This window comes from Cydia pomonella, chromosome 12 (genome assembly GCF_033807575.1).
Source record: "Cydia pomonella isolate Wapato2018A chromosome 12, ilCydPomo1, whole genome shotgun sequence".
NCBI classification, from domain to species: Eukaryota; Metazoa; Arthropoda; class Insecta; order Lepidoptera; family Tortricidae; genus Cydia; species Cydia pomonella.
Genome location: NC_084714.1, coordinates 17,832,741 through 17,851,458, shown reverse-complemented (window position 1 = coordinate 17,851,458; position 18,718 = coordinate 17,832,741). Strand labels below are relative to the sequence as shown.

Genomic DNA, 18,718 nt, shown 5'->3' with positions numbered 1-18,718 from the left:
TTAGTATTTGTGAGATTAACGTAAAATTTTTGTCGTGTTGAAAAAATAACTTATTAAGAGGATAAGGGAGCTGAAATTTAAATATTTTTGGTGAATATATCCGTCTCGCTAACGGAAGCGGCTCCGAATAACTAGTGCGACAAGGACAACGCCAGGTTAGGCAGAAAATCCTGCGTAAAAATCGACTCAAAAACGATGTTTCATCCTCGACTGTTTCCTCCTCCAAAACTTAACCAAATGTAACGAAATTTTGAGATCTAGCTTTAAAAACCACGGAGGAAACAGTCGAGTACGTTTGAATGGAGAACTACTAACTACTCCTGTTGTCACTTAATTTATTTACGACTTGCATGGTCACCTTACAATTAGAATACTTCTATATCGATTCGATACTCTGTGCTAAGTGTAAAATTGAAAGTCTGGTTACTTTTGAAAACTCGTATCTCACTCAAGTTTGACAGTTTATTTTCGTCATGATCGAAATGCTAATATTACGGTTAAAGAGGTTTTATGTTTATTAAGTATTGTTTTAATACTTATATAAGTAGTATGTGTGTTTGTGTTTAGTGGTCTCCATATTTGGCTCCTTGCACTGCCTGTTGACTTTTGTATGAGTTCTATGTTTCCTGCTACCTAAAGGTTGTCTGGAAGAGATCGCTTTTTAGCGATAAGACTGCCTGTTGTTTCCTGGTTCTATTTTCCTTTAAAATTAATTTGTAGTTTTACATGTATGTAAAATGTATAATTGTTGGTGCAATAAAGAATATTTACTTACTTACCTAATTAGAGGTTGTAGGGTGACCATGATTGTCCTCAATTTTTTTTAATAAGTATTAATTGGAAAGTGTGGTTGTTTCACTTAAATGCCGGAATAGTCCTGGTCACGTCTCATGAATCAATCTGTATAATATATTTTTAAAATTTTCCTCAATATGAGAGAACATATAGTTATCACACGACCGGTCTGGCCTAGTGGGTAGTGAACCTGCCTATGAAGCCGATGGTCCTGGGTTCGAATCCCGGTAAGGGCATTTATTTGTGTGATGAGCACAGATATTTGTTCCTAAGTCATGGATGTTTTCTATGTATTGAAGTATTTGTATAATATATTACATATAGCGTTGTCTGAGTACCCACAAACAAGCCTTATTTAGCTTACTGTGGGACTTAGTTAATTTGTGTAAGTATGTCCCTATATTCTTTAAAAGTAAAAAAAAGTAAATTGCATTACTATACTCGCAGATTCAAGAAACTTGACCCGCTGCGGGTCATTCTTGGTGCAAAGACTGTCCATCGCAATTCAACGCACGCGGTAATGCTGCGAGTGTGATACCTTTTCGCCGGGGGTTGCGCGGGTATTTCAATAGTTTTTTTGCGTGTTTAATTTTAGATTTATTCCTTCTACTCTACTACGATAAGTAATTAAAATAAACAAAAATAAATAACAAGTATAATATAATAAATACTTGAAATATTAAAAAATATACTCGTATATATAGGTAGATTATAGTATGTAGAGCCTAAAATCATTTCCGTTAAGACGAAAGAGGATAGCCGTTTCGCCATACAAACGTAGTCCCCATTTCCCACTCTGGATATTGATGTTATGGAAAATATTTCAACGTAATTTGATGTTTATTAACCATAACTATGCCCCTACATTAGATTTTTTTTGATTTTTTGATATTAAAAAAAGTGGCGGTGACATAATCGGACAGACAGACGGACATGACGAATCTATAAGGGTTCCGTTTTTTGCCATTTGGCTACGGAACCCTAATTAGGAGCGATAAACATATTTCATTCAAATTTTTAAATTCTCCTAACTCATATTATAATTGAAAATTCAAAAAAAAATCTAACGTAAGGGCATAGGTGTGGTTCATATACAACTAATTGTGTCAAAATATGTACAATAATGTTAATATCCAGAGAGGAAAATGAGGACTACGTTTGTATGAAAAGGCGACTTTCGTCTTAAGAATTAGAACACGTGAAAATCAAAGGTCACACGTGTGAAAAGCTTAATATACTAAAAAGGGTGCGAAAACAAGGACGTTTAAACAGACATAAACATCTATTCATAATTTTCCAAAAACAACCTTTTTAGCCAGTTATTTATTTAGACAAACAAATACCATCACAAAAGACGAAAAACAAGCTCAGTTGGTATTAAAATATCGGAACATATTATTCCTGGACATGTTTTAACTGAAATATGATACAAAACAGAAACACCTTGTACTTGCTCTGTCCAGTAATTAGTTTTTTTCCGGCAGGATGCGTCCAGGGAAAAGCTTTTACGGTTAATGCACTAGGGAGAAAAGTTTGCTTTTCGCTTTGGGATGGGAAAATGCAGTTATGATAAAATATGTGTTATTCGAGATCTTTTTAATTTTTGTTTTTAAACACGTTATAGTAAAAGACGGGAACTTTAGTGTAAATTAATATAATTATGTATATTATACATAATTAAATTGTGATAATGGTATACAATTATGACATGAAATAATTATTAGAATTAATAATAAAAATTATAAGTAAGCTCAAACTAAAATATGACTAAATTAAATCCAGAATAAAACTAAAATTATTCTAAAAAATGGTCCCTGCGGCATAGTACTGAAGACGTTGGCAGTATTATGCATAATTATATTTATTATTCGCAACAATTTGAAAAATGCATTAAGTGTTTGTAGTTAAGGGTGTGTTCTACTCATCGTTCTCCTAAAACAAAAATTAAAATTCAATTATAAATATTTCAGACAAAAATATATTGCTCAAGGTCTGATCATTCCAACATTTTTCGCGAATCTGACATTTTATTATAAATATATCACGTATCTGAATGTATTTCAACTTTCAGCATCGACCAATAACGCTTTTATTTAGTTCAATCGCTACATAAACGTACATCTTTAATAAGATCATTGTAATCAGCAGACGGGCCCTGCTACATTTCATGCCGTTGACGTAAAACTGACGTAATTTCACATTTAGACAGTTTTTTTTAAACATTATAAATTTAGATACTACTACGGACTAACCTATTGACGCGTAAAAAATTTTTTTCGTTAAATACAGGGTTAAATAATATATCTATTATTTAATAAACTAACAATCTATTATTTAGTCGAGTGAGCATAAGATGAAAGTCTTATTTTGTGTAAATTCCAGAGAATTCTGTTATTGGCTATGCTTATAAGTACTCATGTTTTTTTGTAAGTATATTGTACTTCTCAATAAATAAATTAAATTAAAGTCAGTTAGACGTTTCTGTACTGATTGTCAAGTATCTATATCAGTTAACTAAAGAGGAATGATTAATTATAACGAAAATACTAATTGGAATCATGCATATACGTGACGTAATTTTTCCGTCAACGGCATGACATGTACGGGCCCTAGTAATCATTGTAATTGAAAAAGTGCCGACTGTATAATTCAATATAAAGTATGTATAATATACATATTTAATTATGTAAACTTGCTGACGTTTATAATTGTAGCTTCTAATACCTAGTTAAGAAGGAATTATACCACGTGACCGTTTACAAAAAGAGAAAACGTTTTCCCACTTCTAAATATTTTCCATTCTCCATATTTTTTTAGTATGTTGACACAATGAAAAACTAGATTTATAGGTTTTCCTTTTTTTAAAATTTGCAATACAAGTTTTTATTTTTATTTTATTCTTTTAAAGCAACTAATAAACCTAGCTAGAATCTATTATGCTGAAGCGATGGACATCAAAATCAAAGCGATTTGTTAAGATTTAGTAAGTGGAAAACGTTTTCTTCCGTAATGGAATTTCATAGAAAAAGTACCGTTATTTCGCTAGAATCGCAAAGCTATTCTTCCCTCTGAAGTATAATATTTTAAATCGCGTTATCTAAAACTCCTTTAAAAAACCGTTCCACGACGATGACTTCTTCACTAATTTAAATTGATGAGAATCGATCCTATTCCAGTGACTCGAAGAATTTAATAAGAATAACTTTTCTTCCCTTTAGCTAAGGGAATAATGAAGCTGTTCCAAGGAAAAGGAAACTCGGAGGGACAAGACAAATTCTTGTTATAACGTGGCTTTTAACGATATAAAGATTTTGGTTGTTTTTTCGTTTTCTTAAAATACGAGTAGTTAAGGTGTGGGGAGCAAAGTGCGCCATGACGTCTAAGTGCACCTACCTTTAATATATTGAAAACTGCTTATAGGATACTAGTAATATTACTAGAGTACTACTACTAATAAAACTTCACGCTACCTACTAGTATATTAATAGTATTCTCTAAGCAGTTTTCGATACTATATTAAAGGTAGGTACACTTAGACGGCACTTCGGCCCTCTCACCCTAGTTACCTATATTTTTGGGCAAAATTATGACAAATAGTTTGACCCTTTTTTAGTTAGTTTTAGTTAAATGAAGAAATAGACTTCCAACAGTTACAATAGACATCATTCTAATGTTTTTTTTTATGACAGATCGTATACAATGTGTATTTTTAATAAAACCGTAAATTTAGACGAAGGTTTTTGAAATGTTTTCGGTCTAAAATGTATTGCGTCCATAACTATCAATTGTGTGTGACAGTTGTAACGATGTGTCAGTAAGTTCGATGCTTTGAATAAATACAAAGCAGTGATACATTGCGCGCTGCACCATTTTATAACCAAAAAATAAGAGTCGTATTTTTTAAAAATAAATATATGAAAATTTGTTCATTAGAGCCTATACTAACTACCCTTATAATATGTGGTCGCAACAATAATGTACGCGACTATAGGTAATCGTAAAAGGTTAAGATACATTTTAGCGATATGTGAGTTTAGTTGCGAAGTTAACCTACGACCTTACTCGTACGGCCTTATTAACGTGTAAGAATATTGAAAAACTTTCTTTAATAAACAACAAGTTACAATCAATTTAAAGTTTTTGGACAGTAGAGAAGAGAGTCAAGATTTGAATTAGTTATAAACTTTTAAGTAATGTTTAATAAAAATATTTATTCATGTAAAAGTAACATTCAGTTAAATTAATCTAATCAAGAAGAAGTAAAATATTCATTCTAGTCTTAAATTAGACCCCTGTGACCTGTAGCATTGTCATGAAAATGCTGATGAAGGCGAGCGAGGCTGTCAGCTCTTTTGTTCCCGGTGACTTCGGCATGTGCTGCTGGACCCCCAGGGCCGATTACTAATTTCAAATGAATATCTTTTCAGTCGAGTCCACATAACAAAGGCCACGCAGCTGCAGCTGGGCGGGCGATTTGAAGTAGAGCCGGGTGATGGAGCATCAAGAGAAGGCTACCTGGCCGACCACAAAGTGGAGACCTTCCTGATTATACCCCCGAAGGTAAGACGTTTCAGCTGAGTCCAGAACATCGGGGCATGGCACACTGCGTCAGATTCGCACGTCGCTCCGAAATTTGAGCGAGATGTTCGAATCGGACGCAGTGTGCCATGCCCCATAAAGACTACTTTGAAGCATCTATGTTGTTACGTGGAACCGAACAATGATAGCTGAATATCTACTAAAGAGTGTCTTAATGATCGCGCGGAGGATGCGACTGCAAAAGATAACTGCCGGCCTAGCCAAGGTGACGATCGCTTTGCTACGACAACGAAACGCTTTGTGTATCTCTATCACTCTTCCATATTAGTGCGACAGTGACGTTTGCGTTTTGATCGCTACGGACCGTAAGCGATTTGCACGTTAGCTACGCGCCCTGGGGTGACGGCTGATCGCCTTAAGAGCAATTCCTAGCTGAGCAACTTTTCAAATCTCGAATTTTTGAAGCTATGTTTCTGTCGCGCTGCGGTGGGCGGGAGCCGGAGCTATCTAAGTGTGAGTGCGCGCACACAGACGCGAGACTCGTGCGCTCGCTCATTGCGCGCCGTTCCGTCGACATCGCCCGCGAGCCAGACGGAATTTATTCTGCGCTGCCCGACGCAAGTTGTTTTTGTTGTTACCACGTAATATTGTTTAAATTTTTATATTATACTGTATCTATTACACCCTAATACCAAACACCCTATCACCTGTACTAAATGTATTTTACACCTATGATGACGAAATAATAAATGATTGATTGATTGATATTAATTACCATATACTTAGGTAAAAACTGCAAAAAAGAATGATGTCTCAGCTTCGGTTGTCGTCGTACAGTCAAGTGCAAAAATATGTATCGAAAGAATCGTCTCATAAATATGGTACTACGCTCTTATTACACTGGAATAAGATGCTATGGGACATATTTTTGAGTAAGATGTGTACACCCATATTTTTACACTTGACTGTACCTATCCGTATCAGTAAGTTGGGAGTGATCACGGTGTGTTGTGAAATTTTGTAAGTAGGTATAAATATACCTATGGTTAAACTACAATCTATTTAACTTGTAGTACGATGGGGCTAAACTTGGGCCGCCTTATTGAAGAACGTATATATCGCAATGACAATCTGGGTAAAGTATGTTGGGATAATGCCGGACAATTTGGGGACTAATATATTTTTTTTATTTAATTTATTTGAATCAAAAGAAGATTACAAAAAGCCTTAAACTACTAATCTGCCAAACTGCAGTACAGTTTGTTGGCAGGAAAAAAAACTAAATCTACCCTCCATCAACTAGTATTGTAAATATTAATAACTATAGCCGCTTTTGCATACGTATGTATATTGAAACCTTGAAATATTGAAATTGAGAGAACTCGTGAAAAAATGATTTTTCGAGATCTCAACACGTGACAGATTCTTGAAGTACGTAGCGAATCGTTAAATAATAACCGTAGATTCGGCCTGAATTTTGGTAATCTTCAATATAGAACGGTTTTAGTTTTGTACCTGTGTAAAGATGAGACATACTTTTTTTTAGGGTAACGAGTGTTTTGCCATCAAGGGAGAACATTGGATGGTGAAAAAAAGTTGCTTCTAATGGAAAGAGAATAAGGTATCACAAAGAAATAGGTCCGGTGTCTACCCTTTTGTATCCGATCTTAACCCGGATACAAAAATTGGTAAAATTGTGGCTCTCAAACTTTGATACCTATGTCATAAGGCAATTTGATAAGTAAACAATGTGCTAAGAAACCTCTTATTGTAAGGTTTACCCGAAGTATTAAAAAAAACCACTAAAATAATAGATACGTTGCGTAGTTTTGACAATTTAAGATTTCGTGAACTGTATAGGTTTAGGGAAAGTGTAAATGTATTGTTTATTGAATGGAATGTACTGGAAGATATTAAGTACTTAAGTAGGAGGGACAAAAATCAAAATAAAAAATAATCGTGCCCAGTCATTTTTAATGAAGGTCGCCAAAAAAATAAGAATCAAACTTAGAAATCAAAAAGACTAAGTAGTTCTTTAAAAAGGTCAAGGTCACTGAGAGCCCATCTTGAAGTATGGAAAATAATTAAAATTGCGATTTCGTTGGTTTAATTTTGCAATTATATATAGTTGATAAACCATCTTTTTTTTTTGATAAAATTTAAGGATCGTATGTAAAGAGTAAAGTAAATATATAGGAAAAGAGAGCCCTCTTGAAGCATTTTAAGGAAACTAATTTCGAAGCCCTATCTCTATTTTGTATCCGAAACTAGCAATGTATGTATGCGTGCACATCTACTTATGCATCCTTATGTATGTGTAGATACTTTATTGCGAAAAATTGCTCATTTGCTATCTATTTTACTCGATTTTGTTATAAATTTCAACATGTATCATCATCCCTATACAATATAAATACTCTTTATTGCACACCTCAATAAAAGAAAACAATACAAAAGAAAACATACACATAAGCTCAGGTAAACAACATGCGGTCTTATCGCTAAAAGGCAACCTTTGGGTTGCGGAAATTAAAAAAAAATTACATTGTCAGTAACCGTCGCGCTGGTAGTGGTACTGGATAAAAATAATGGTACGAAAGTGTGATCAAGAAAACAATAAATGTGATAATTAAGGTCAGTAGGTAAATTGAAGAAAATTTAAAGTTTGATAATCACTGCTGTTTTTTAAATAGGTAAAGATCTGATTGTTTCTGGTCCGATCTTTACCTGGAAGGGTCAAGATCGGATATCGGTCTACAGCAGTGCTAGGTCTGTTAACACAATTACAAAAACAAACACAGTTTCATCACAATACGAAAAATAAATTACAGAGCGAAGATCGGATAGAAGGAAGAATTCGCGAAATTTACCTTGCTCTCTGTGATTGCACATAGCACAAGCCCGACTCCCTGAGCGACGCGGGGACACTGACAGTCGAGGCGCAATGAAATGGCGTCTTACACAATTTTGCCAACATTAAAAAATAAAGCCAAATTAGGGGGAAATGAATGTCCTACGTTCTTCACCCGCATCCGGTATTTACCCAACATACCTTAATCGTTGAACCGCCGCATTTCAAAATGGCCCTTATTTTGATATCGACTAGCCGTAATGTAATACGGCGGATTATACAATACGACTGCGATACTTATATATAGATCCCCTCGTCAATGTAATTTCATTAAATTTGCTATCTAGTGGCAAACATCAAAGTAGTTATCTTTTACTTGTGACGCACAAGTGTGAGCAATGTAAAATACTATATTTCTAAAAAAAATTGCCTACTACGTAATAAAAGAAAATGTGATTATTAAATTATAATACGAAAGGTGGTCAAATCGCAAAATGCTGTCGTTTTATTTAAAATAATGAAATAATTAGACCAGTTCCGAAAGTACCGAGAAATCCCGGTTCTTTAAAACAGTACCGGTTCTGCAATCCCTAATAAGGATGTTATGCCCATCACTATTCCTTCTGTGTACGTATATTTAGAAACTGTCTCCGCCTCCAATTCGTGCGATAAGGACAACTGCAGCTCGGACCGAAATTCACTCGCAAAAAACTCAAAAATCGAGGTTTCGCTCTCGACTGTTTCCTCCTCCAAAACGCAACTAATCATTATGAAATTTTGGAAATTACAAGAGGAAGAAATAATCTATGCCGCTATGTTTTGATTTTTTGGATATTTTTTGTCATATTTGTATACTGTGCCTTTTTTTACAGCCAATTCAATTTAGCCGTTTTTGCGATTTTCGAAGCGCTGTATCTTTCTTCAAAATAAAATAATCCAAAAAAGCAAAACATAGCGGCACAGATATTGATGATATTGATCTTATTTGAAAAAATCACTGCTCTAGGTTAAAAATCCAGGGAGGAATCAGTCGAGAGCGTTTGTATGGAAAAATCGCAACTAGGAATTCCTCTTAATGCGAATAGTGTGGTGTAAAGATGACACACTAGAAGGGCCCGTGTCCGGGCCGAGGCAACCGACACTTCATTTTCTATGACAGGTGATCGGCGATCACGTGATGCTTTCTGTAGAAAACGAAGTGTCGTCGGATGCCTCGGCCCGGATTCAAGTCGTAAGGCTATTCTAGCGTGACACTCTTCTTATACCGATTCCAGGTAAGTTTTCCTAAAGACCCTAGATAAAATTTCAGGAATATTTTAGTAACCCACCCAAAGATATGGAACTGGTTTTAAGACAACTCAAGAGTAGATAATTTTTAGTTAAAAGTTCACAGCCATAAATAAAGTCTTGGTCATAATGACCACCAACAACCCTACGTACCTATTTAATCTTGAACTTCGGCAATAACCGTCATCTATAAATATGTTTTAATTCAATGAACCAACACTTCACAATTAGACGTTTTTAAACAGCAATCCTTAATGCACTATAATGTGTCAAAGTACTAAACCGATCTACTGTGAAATTACCTTGCAGGGAGTTACGTTCGCCCGAACAATTCGCATCCATTCCCAGATTGCAGTCGTTCAGTTCACACAGTCGTCAACCCCAGTCGCGACATTGTTCGCATCTGGTCCTGAGTGCTGTGCAATTTTAAGCAAGTTCGGTTCTGCATAGTTCAGTCATTCAAAAGACAATTTGAAATAGAGGTGGATTGTCAAAGTAAACTTTGTATTAGCCACAGTAAATTTACTGCCGTCTTTCGACACATGATTGAAACTTTTAGAACGCTATTTGACTTTGACCCTTATCCTTTTACTGATACGAGTATCTGTAAATTTTTTTAAATATCAAAAACTGGCGCCATCTAATAGAGCATAGGCCAAAGGTATGGCGGCATCGTTTCGAGCGAAAGCGCGGCCGGAGAATCGGAGCGGCCATAGTGTTAAAAAATATCTGGACTAAGCCTTTACAAACAAAACATAAAAATCAAAGACAGTAAAGACAGTGCATTTTTAGATATTTTTGAGGACCTTGGCCGCACCGATGGCGATTGTACAGAAAAATAATCTTGGGAGACATTCGCCCTAATTTCTGAGACCGGGTGTTTCTAATTGCCGCTATAACAAATAAAAAAATATTAAAGGATACAAAGACGTGATATTGGCGTTTTCTTTCTGTCAGTGGTCTGTACAGTCGAGTTCATAAATATGTATACATTTCTTCACCTTAATTCATTGCAATAAGATGAAAAAAAATATACATATTTATTTATGAACTCGACTGTACTCTGTAGGTGGGTTGAAATTCTTTTTGTTGTCTTGTTCTGACCACTCTGTCACGCTTACGTTTTTGTTTTCTATCAAAAAAATTGCTATTCTTTTTCTTTCTAGCTCTATTATATTTAACATGAGAAAAATCATAAACTAAATTTCATCTTACGCCCACCTATTACTAAATAATTTTGACCCAGGTAGGAATGAAGCATAATTTTTGGGCTGAGGGTTTGAATTTGATTATTTGTTTACAAGGATTTTTTTTATTTCCCTATCCGGGATAGCAACAAGAAAGAAAAGAAAAAAATAATTAAATATGAAGGAGTTTATTTAAGGCCGTGGCTTTTGTTTTTTAATTGAGTAATGTCAGAGAAACTGCTGAAGTTGCAGGCGTCCATAGGCTACGGTGACTGCGTAGCCACATAAGAGCTCATAAGAGGAAAAACCCTTGATTGCTGAGGTCGCCGTCATCGAAATCAAGGACTATATACCATCAGGCGGGCAGTTGTTTGCCACCGAAGTGGTATAAAAAAACTGTCAATTTTATATGATCGGTTACACGTGGCATCGTGGCAAAGTTTTTAACTCGTGATTCGGCAACTTTAGAAACTTCGGAGATTACTTTGGACAAAGGGAAACAAAAAAAGGAAAAAAGTTGATTGATAACACGATGTCAAAGTTCAGTGTAGGTACACAAATACAAAAAACTTACTTCTTTAATGAATGGGGAGTTAAATATCAGAATGTAAATTATACAACAACTCCATTGAAACCAAATTTTAAACGCTTGTCGAAAAAGAAAAAAATGTACTTGGGAAGTAAAATGCCCTAGAGTAGAAACGTATCACTTTCTGTACACTTCATGAAACACAATGACCAACTTTCAGAGCATAAAAATATTTCCTGTGACCCCTCCATTCCTGACTTATCCTAAATCCTTTTTATTATACTGAGTAAATGAAGTTATTACTAAGTATATTGCTATGTTTTGGTTGAGCCCTTTCTTAGTTCACAAAATTCATATGAAGTAGGTGGAGACACTCCTTCGGATTCAGGTAAAATCATTGTTCTTTAAAGTGAAGATCGCTGGCTCTTACCGAACTATCCGTTTCTAGACTCGGAAAATAATACGAATGTTATAGGTACCTATGGATTAGGGAATAAGCGCCGGACGGTACTCGACGTACAGTCGACTTTAAAGATGTGTTTACACTTTTGCACCTAACTCCTTTGTAATAAGGCTGAAAATGAAGCAAAATTCGCAATTCAGAACTGGTTGAAATTGTTGAAAGGTCTTAGCTGGCTTAGTCAAACCGATATGCGTTGCGCTGACACGCTAACAATCTCTGTAGCCTTCCATACGCGACTCTACACGCACACACACACACACACACACACACACACACACACACACACACACACACACACACACCACACACACACACGCGCACGCACGCACGCACGCACACACACACACACAAACACACAAACACACACACACACACACACACACACACACACACACACACACACACACACACACACACACACACACTGACAAATTTCTTTGTTCAGTCGTTTTTCATTATTACATTGCCTATTAGACGTACTTCTCTCTTAATAATGCTAGTTATAACCTACACTAACATTATTATGAGAATAGTAGTATAAACCTTATAAAAATTCTTATTCTCTCTGATATATTTCATGTCGACCGTCGTTCATCTTTTATACATGAGCAAAAGACTATCTGACGTAGAAATCCCAAATCTAGATCATTTATTTCGCCACAAAACAGTGCATTTTTAATCAAAATTTGTAGCGCTTGAGAGATTTCGGTAATCTGCTGTCTGTTTTGGCAGTTGGAGATGAATTTAATTCTTCAAACTTAAATGAGTTTTATTAGCTTCTATTCTATACTATACTGGTAAATTCTCCTGTTCGGATATAAAAAAAAGTTTAGAATACTTAAGGTTTTATTCCGTTACATATTTAGCATTTATATTTAAACTTATAAAAGAAGGTATCAGTAGGTATGTATGATGTAGGTACCTTTAAACTTATTTACCGATAAGCCACGGTCGTAGCCAGTAATATGGGTTTCCCGGCATGTAGCGAAATAATTAGTAGAGGCAAAGCAACTGCTACCTGAATGTCCTAGGGGCCTAGCCAAAATGATAATTGTACCTACATCCTCATAAAAAAAATGTATCAGAATGACAGATGCGAAGAAAAGTCACGTAATCTTTTTCTTACATTATTTCACTTTCGACACAGAATAAATATTAGTACGAGTAGTACCGTACAGAAAGGAAACTTCCTACAAAGCCGAAGTTTGACAGCGATTCAGGGATGAATCATGTAGTCCCTTTCTAATGTATGGAACTATCTTATTCTGCTATTTAGGGTTGTCAAAATTTGAATCATTATTTTATCGGTCGTTGTGCATGCAAAGGAACGTCTGCTCGTGGCAATTCTGAGCCGAACGGAGCCGGAGCCGAGAACGCCCGGACGCTGCAATCTGTTTCAACTGCTTTTTATTGGCGTTTTCTATCAACAATTGTCACTTGGCTGGCCCCCTGATGACCTCTGAATGGATTAAAAAGGCTAACTCAAGGATAGATCAAGTAAATCTGATTGTAGGTATAATTTCCAAATCTGCCGTATATATCCTGAAAAATAAGAGATACTTGAATTTCTTCGCAGATGTATGCAGGTTTCCTCAAGATGTTTTCTTTCACCGAAAAGCTAGTGGTAAATCTGAAATGATATTTCGTACTTAAATTGGTAGGAGCTGGAAATTGGAAAATTGAAAGAGATACTTATGCACAATAAGGCTTTCAAGGGTTTCTCGCCAATGAATAAGACCATCTCGTTCAAAAAGGAAATTAATGTCTTTTCTCTTTGGATATGGCAGGCTCTTATACATAGAATGGGAGACAAATTAACAAAAAATTGGATACACTTCAAAAATGAACGTTGCACGCTGTCGAAAATTTTGGTTAATATGCAGGGGGTATATGAGGCTTCAGTAATAAAAGGGTAATCTGAGCGGCAGTTTCCGTACTGATAAAAACAAACATGAAAAACGGGCAGTAATTAATTCAATAGGGGTACCAGTGGGGCAATTTTTTTTTACATACGCGGCAGATACGGTATATGTATTTGGGGGTGAGAGGATGTTTCTACATAGAATAGATTATTATCTTAAAAACAGAGGGAATACCGCGAAAAACAAAGAAATTTCGATTTTCGTTATTCACGGTAGGGCTTAGCTTAGCCGATTTAGTAGGTTTTTGCAGGTTTTGTCTGCTTTCATTTTATTTATTCAAAATGTTATCTTTAACTACAGATGTTGCACAATGTGATGAATGAAAGTTTCCGTACAGTTGGGGTTTGTTGGGGTCAACGAGGGGGGTGGGGTTAGGGTCGGCAACGCGCATGTAACTCCTCTGGAGTTGCAGGTGTACATAGGCTACGGAGACTGCTTACCATCAGGCAGGCCGTATGCTTGTTTGCCACCGACGTAGTATAAAGTTGGAAAATTTCGGGATTATTTTACAGGAAACAAAGGAAACGTTCGTTTTGGAAATGGAAAATTTGAAAAATACACACATGAGAAGTTCCCAAATTTTTTCCATGTGGAAATTTCGCAATTTTGGAAACTTTCCGGACGATGGTACAGCCAGTTTCGTCAATGAAATCGTCAATGAATAAATAAATAAATATTATCGGACATTCTTGGGACTATGTCCCAAAGTAAGCTCAATAAGGCTTGTGTTGTGGATACTTAGACAACGAAATACGAGTATATAATATATAAATATTTATAAATACTTAAATACATAGAAAACACCCATGACTCAGGAACAAATAATCTATGCTTATCACACAAATAAATGCCCTTACCAGGATTAGAACCCGGGTCCATCGGCTTCATAGGCAGGGTCACTACCCAACTAGGCCAGACAGGTAGGTGGGATGAATGAATGAAATACGTTTATTTGCTTAACATTATGTACAGATAAGATGGTAGAGTCAATAGTATTACCAGTATGTCCAGATAATGTCAATACCTTATACTAGTAGGCATGCAATGTTGAAAGTAATCAGGCGTTATTGTACGGTGTATAAAGCTGGCATAACCATATTAAGGCACTGTCACACCTGCCTACTTACTGTGCGGAGCGGTGTATGTCGCAGCAACCGTGGATACTTAATTTGTTTCAGAGTAAAAAAGAGTAGTCTATCTACAAGATACAAACATGTGAATGCGGCATATTCTCCAACATTCATCCAAGTATTTTAAATGCACTCCTACAATATAAAACTGGTTAGATTCGAACGATCATATTAGAATTTAAAGGTATAAATAACTACGGCTCATTTGCTCGGTAATATTGTTAGTTTAGTAATAAAAATATTACTGTACTATCCTGTTTTTATAATTTTGTTGAGATATTCCTATTCTCTAATATACGTACAGTCAAAAGATATAATTTTTAACCCATTTCGTACCTTTGTCTTAGTTACAATATTATGAGGTCTCTAGCGAATTTCATGTTGTTTGTATGTATGTATGTATGTATGTATGTATATACTTTATTGTACATAGAAATAAAAACACGAAAAACATAGTTACAGAGTAAATTAATACAACAAAGGCGAACTTATCCCTGTATGGCATCTCTTCCAGTTAACCTTTGAGGAAATGAGTAAAACAGAAGTAACGGTGAATGAATGACAAACACAAACAAAAGTGTACAATCACTGAAATTAATGCAATGCACGTTTTGAATACACATTGATACTGATATTGATATATTTATTGATATTTGATATTGTTTGTCACTGTGACAAGGTACGAAATGGGTCACAAATTAAATCTTTTGACTATACCTATACGTAATACTAAGTCGTGTCCACCCTGTGACCAAGGTTTAAGCCTAGGTTGGATTTGAACCCCAGTACTAGGTTTAATCAACAACGCTTACTTTTAATAAGTGCACAAGTTGCACTACTTATATTCTTTGACGCTGTGTCATCAGAGTATAAGTAATTTGTATTTACGGCGGCTGCCTCTGAGCGAACTCGAGACGTTCAGTTTATAAATAGATTGAATGCGCACGTTAATCTTACACGTCTAAAATTAGATTAATTGCATTAGGGGATGAAGGCACCGTATTATTGAATATCAAAATTCATATATATTTCAGTATTTATTGTCTGCTCAAAATAACCAAGTAAATATTCTATTGGAGATTGTTGAACCTAAATGTGTAATTTTCTATTTGTGTGTAGGCATATAATTTAATCTGTGGCTTTTGTATTGCTGTTGTTTTCTTTTTATTTTCTCGCTCGCAATGTCAAAAAGTTATCAGATCTTTTGTAGAGCTTCTAATTCTTCAAGCCCTAACTTCACACACTCTACACCTTAGCCAAAATATATGGCTATTTTACTTCTTTTTGTAAGTTCCTTATGACAATCTTCCATCCCATACATTTATTTAAAGGGTTGGGGTGATTTACTATTAAAAACCTGAAATACGTATCTGGTGGCATCTTTTATACAATATGCTTTTTTTACTAATTTCCCATACAAACTTCAACCCCTTTTTCCCCCCTAACGCCCTTTTCCTCCCCCTTTTCACCCTTACCGGGTGATTTTGGGGTTGAAAACTATTCTATATCCTTCCTCATAACAAAAACTATCTACATACCAAATTTTAACCAAATAGGTTCGGCGGTTATTAATTTCCCATACAAAATTCCACCTCCATTTTCACCCCCTTAGGGGCAAAAATTTTCAAGTTTATAATCTGGTATAATCCAAACAAAAGTTATGAGGGTTCAAAAAACGACGAAGCGCTTCGAGGAAAGGTAAGTAGTGCCCTTGCGCTTCGCTTTGCTCGTCTTGGCGGGGGCACTACCGTGCCCCCAGATTTAAAAATATAAAAAACTCACACAAGCACAAAAACTTATTTTTGTAGATTTTCGAACAAAATTCTTTACTCGAATTTGGCTGTACTCTTATGAAGGTGTTTAGTGAGCTTTGATCGGTAACTACGAGTATTTATTTTTTAATTTTTTTTGCACAAAAAAATCTTACAGCATTAAAGGCGGACTTAACCAAGTACTATTAGTTATTCTGTGCCACGAGCCATTATCTACCAGTCGACCTTAATATATTATTCTATAGAAACAAAGTTTGCCGTCTGCTGCCCAGCCATGCAACACGCCAGTGGTCACGAATATTGCCAATTTCCGACACTATTGTTCTCCGAATATATTTACCTGTCCAGTGTCCACTGTCGCTCGATTTAGATGGAGATTGCTTTAGGATATTATGTGGACGCTATAGGAGTAGGTGGACGTAAAGTGGGTAGGTACTTTGTGGTCTTATACAGTGTGTATTTTTGATACAACTGCAAAGTTAAAGTAGACGACCCGGGTATGTCCTTAAACTACGTCCAAAAGAGAGGTATGGGCAATGTGAATGTCATCTCGCCTTGTGTGGTAGGGCACAGCAGAGCAGATGTCATTCCAGATCTAGAGCAGAGCCCAACCGGGGAGGTACCTCCACCTTACAGAAAATCGCAGCCAAATAACACTTGACCCTACTCATAGTGTTGGGTTCCTGCCGGTGAGTAAGGTTGCCAGAGCTCAACGAATAGGCTACGGAAACTGCTTACCATCAGGCAGGCCGTATGCTTGTTTGCCACCGATGTAGTATATAAAAAAAAAAGACGTAGGTGTTAGTGCTATAAAAAAATTATGAAAGTTTTTTAAATGCAGTCTTAACTTCTTCGTCCTCGCGCTGTCCTGGCATTTTGCCACGGCTCATGGGAGCCTGGGGTCCGCATGACAACTAATCCCAAGATTTAGCGTAGGTACTAGTTTTTACGAAAGCTACTGCCATCTGACCTTCCAACCCAGAGGGTAAACTTGTTGGGCCTTGTTGGGATTAGTCCGGTTTCCTCATGATGTTTTCCTTCACCGAATAGCGACTGATAAATATCAAATGATATTTCGTACATAAAGTTCCGAAAAACTCATTGGTACGAGCCGGGGTTTGAACCCGCGACCTTCGGATAGCAAGTCGCAAGCTCTTACCGCTATTAGGCCACTAGCGCTTTAAATATAGTCTTAACTACCAAAACATAATTTTTTTTTTTCGAGCGGCAATGTATTTCGTACGTCATGGTGACTTGTGAGTCTTATGACAGTTGGTGGCGTTGCGTCATTAAATGCATAGAGTAACGTATATATAATATTAAATGCGACGTTTTGTGTTAAAACAAAGTAGTGATACAACAATGCTGTATTATTTTATATGGAAAAGTATGTCGTCCTTTTTTATACAATTTATGAAAGTGTGTTCATTAAGAGGCTGTCAACACCCAATGTCCTTGAAATTGATGTTACTTAAACAGTTTTTTAAGAAAGACTATTTGATTTAGTCTAGTAAGAAAAATATATGTTCATATTATTTATATTTCAAAGACCGTGGTTATACTCGATACATGATTGAACGAAATCGGCTCGATAGAAAATAATTGCAAAGATTGGTCTTAAAATCACAATTAAACGGTTTTAAGTATGTCTTTATTGTTTTGACTTATGGGTCACAATTTCAAAACATTTATATCTAAACCGCTGTTGAGTAAAATATTACACTAATAATCCACTTTTTTTTATTTAAATATTTTTCTTATTATTCCCTTGCCCAGTAACATGCGACAGTGCTATCTCATTTACTCCGATACAAATAGACAGTGTGCGCGCTTTAGGTATTGACAGCCTCTTAAAGCATAAACTATATATTCTATGATTATGTGGTCGTATCAAAAGTACACGTTGTATACAACGCAATGATGAAATAAGAATATTGGCTCGTCTCCTGTCGATATGAGTAGGTTTGGGGTTTTTAGGATAAATTCACATAATAGTTGTGAATCAAATAGAAGTACTTAAAATATGTTTTTTTTTTTGTAAGAAAAATGGTAAACTACGAGCACCTAATCATACGTTTGAAGGGATTTAATTTACTCTATCATATTATGCTAAATATATTCGTGTCATCCATCCGTTTTGTCGCCTAAATAGTGTTTAAGTGTAATTTTATAAAATGTATAGGTATGTATGTTAGTCTGTAAGGTATTTGTAATATGGGCCTTGTTGCAAATATTATACAAAG

General features: G+C 35.7%; 2 protein-coding genes across 4 annotated transcripts in view; one reads left to right on the top strand and one right to left on the bottom strand.

The window, feature by feature from the left end:
* LOC133523760 (pre-mRNA-splicing factor ATP-dependent RNA helicase PRP16) overlaps positions 1-9,260 on the bottom strand; it is a 454,093-nt gene extending 444,833 nt beyond the window's left edge. The window contains exon 1 of the mRNA XM_061859482.1: positions 8,205-9,260. The gene's annotated coding sequence lies outside the window, so the exon portion shown is untranslated. The remainder of the gene's footprint in view (positions 1-8,204) is intronic.
* The window catches only part of LOC133523759 (adenylate cyclase type 2-like), a 302,517-nt gene that overhangs the window by 267,147 nt on the left and 16,652 nt on the right, over positions 1-18,718 (top strand). For all 3 annotated transcript variants that reach the window (XM_061859471.1, XM_061859470.1, XM_061859473.1), the window contains exon 9: positions 5,223-5,355. In XM_061859471.1, the coding sequence (XP_061715455.1) occupies positions 5,223-5,355 (133 nt within the window). The remainder of the gene's footprint in view (positions 1-5,222; positions 5,356-18,718) is intronic.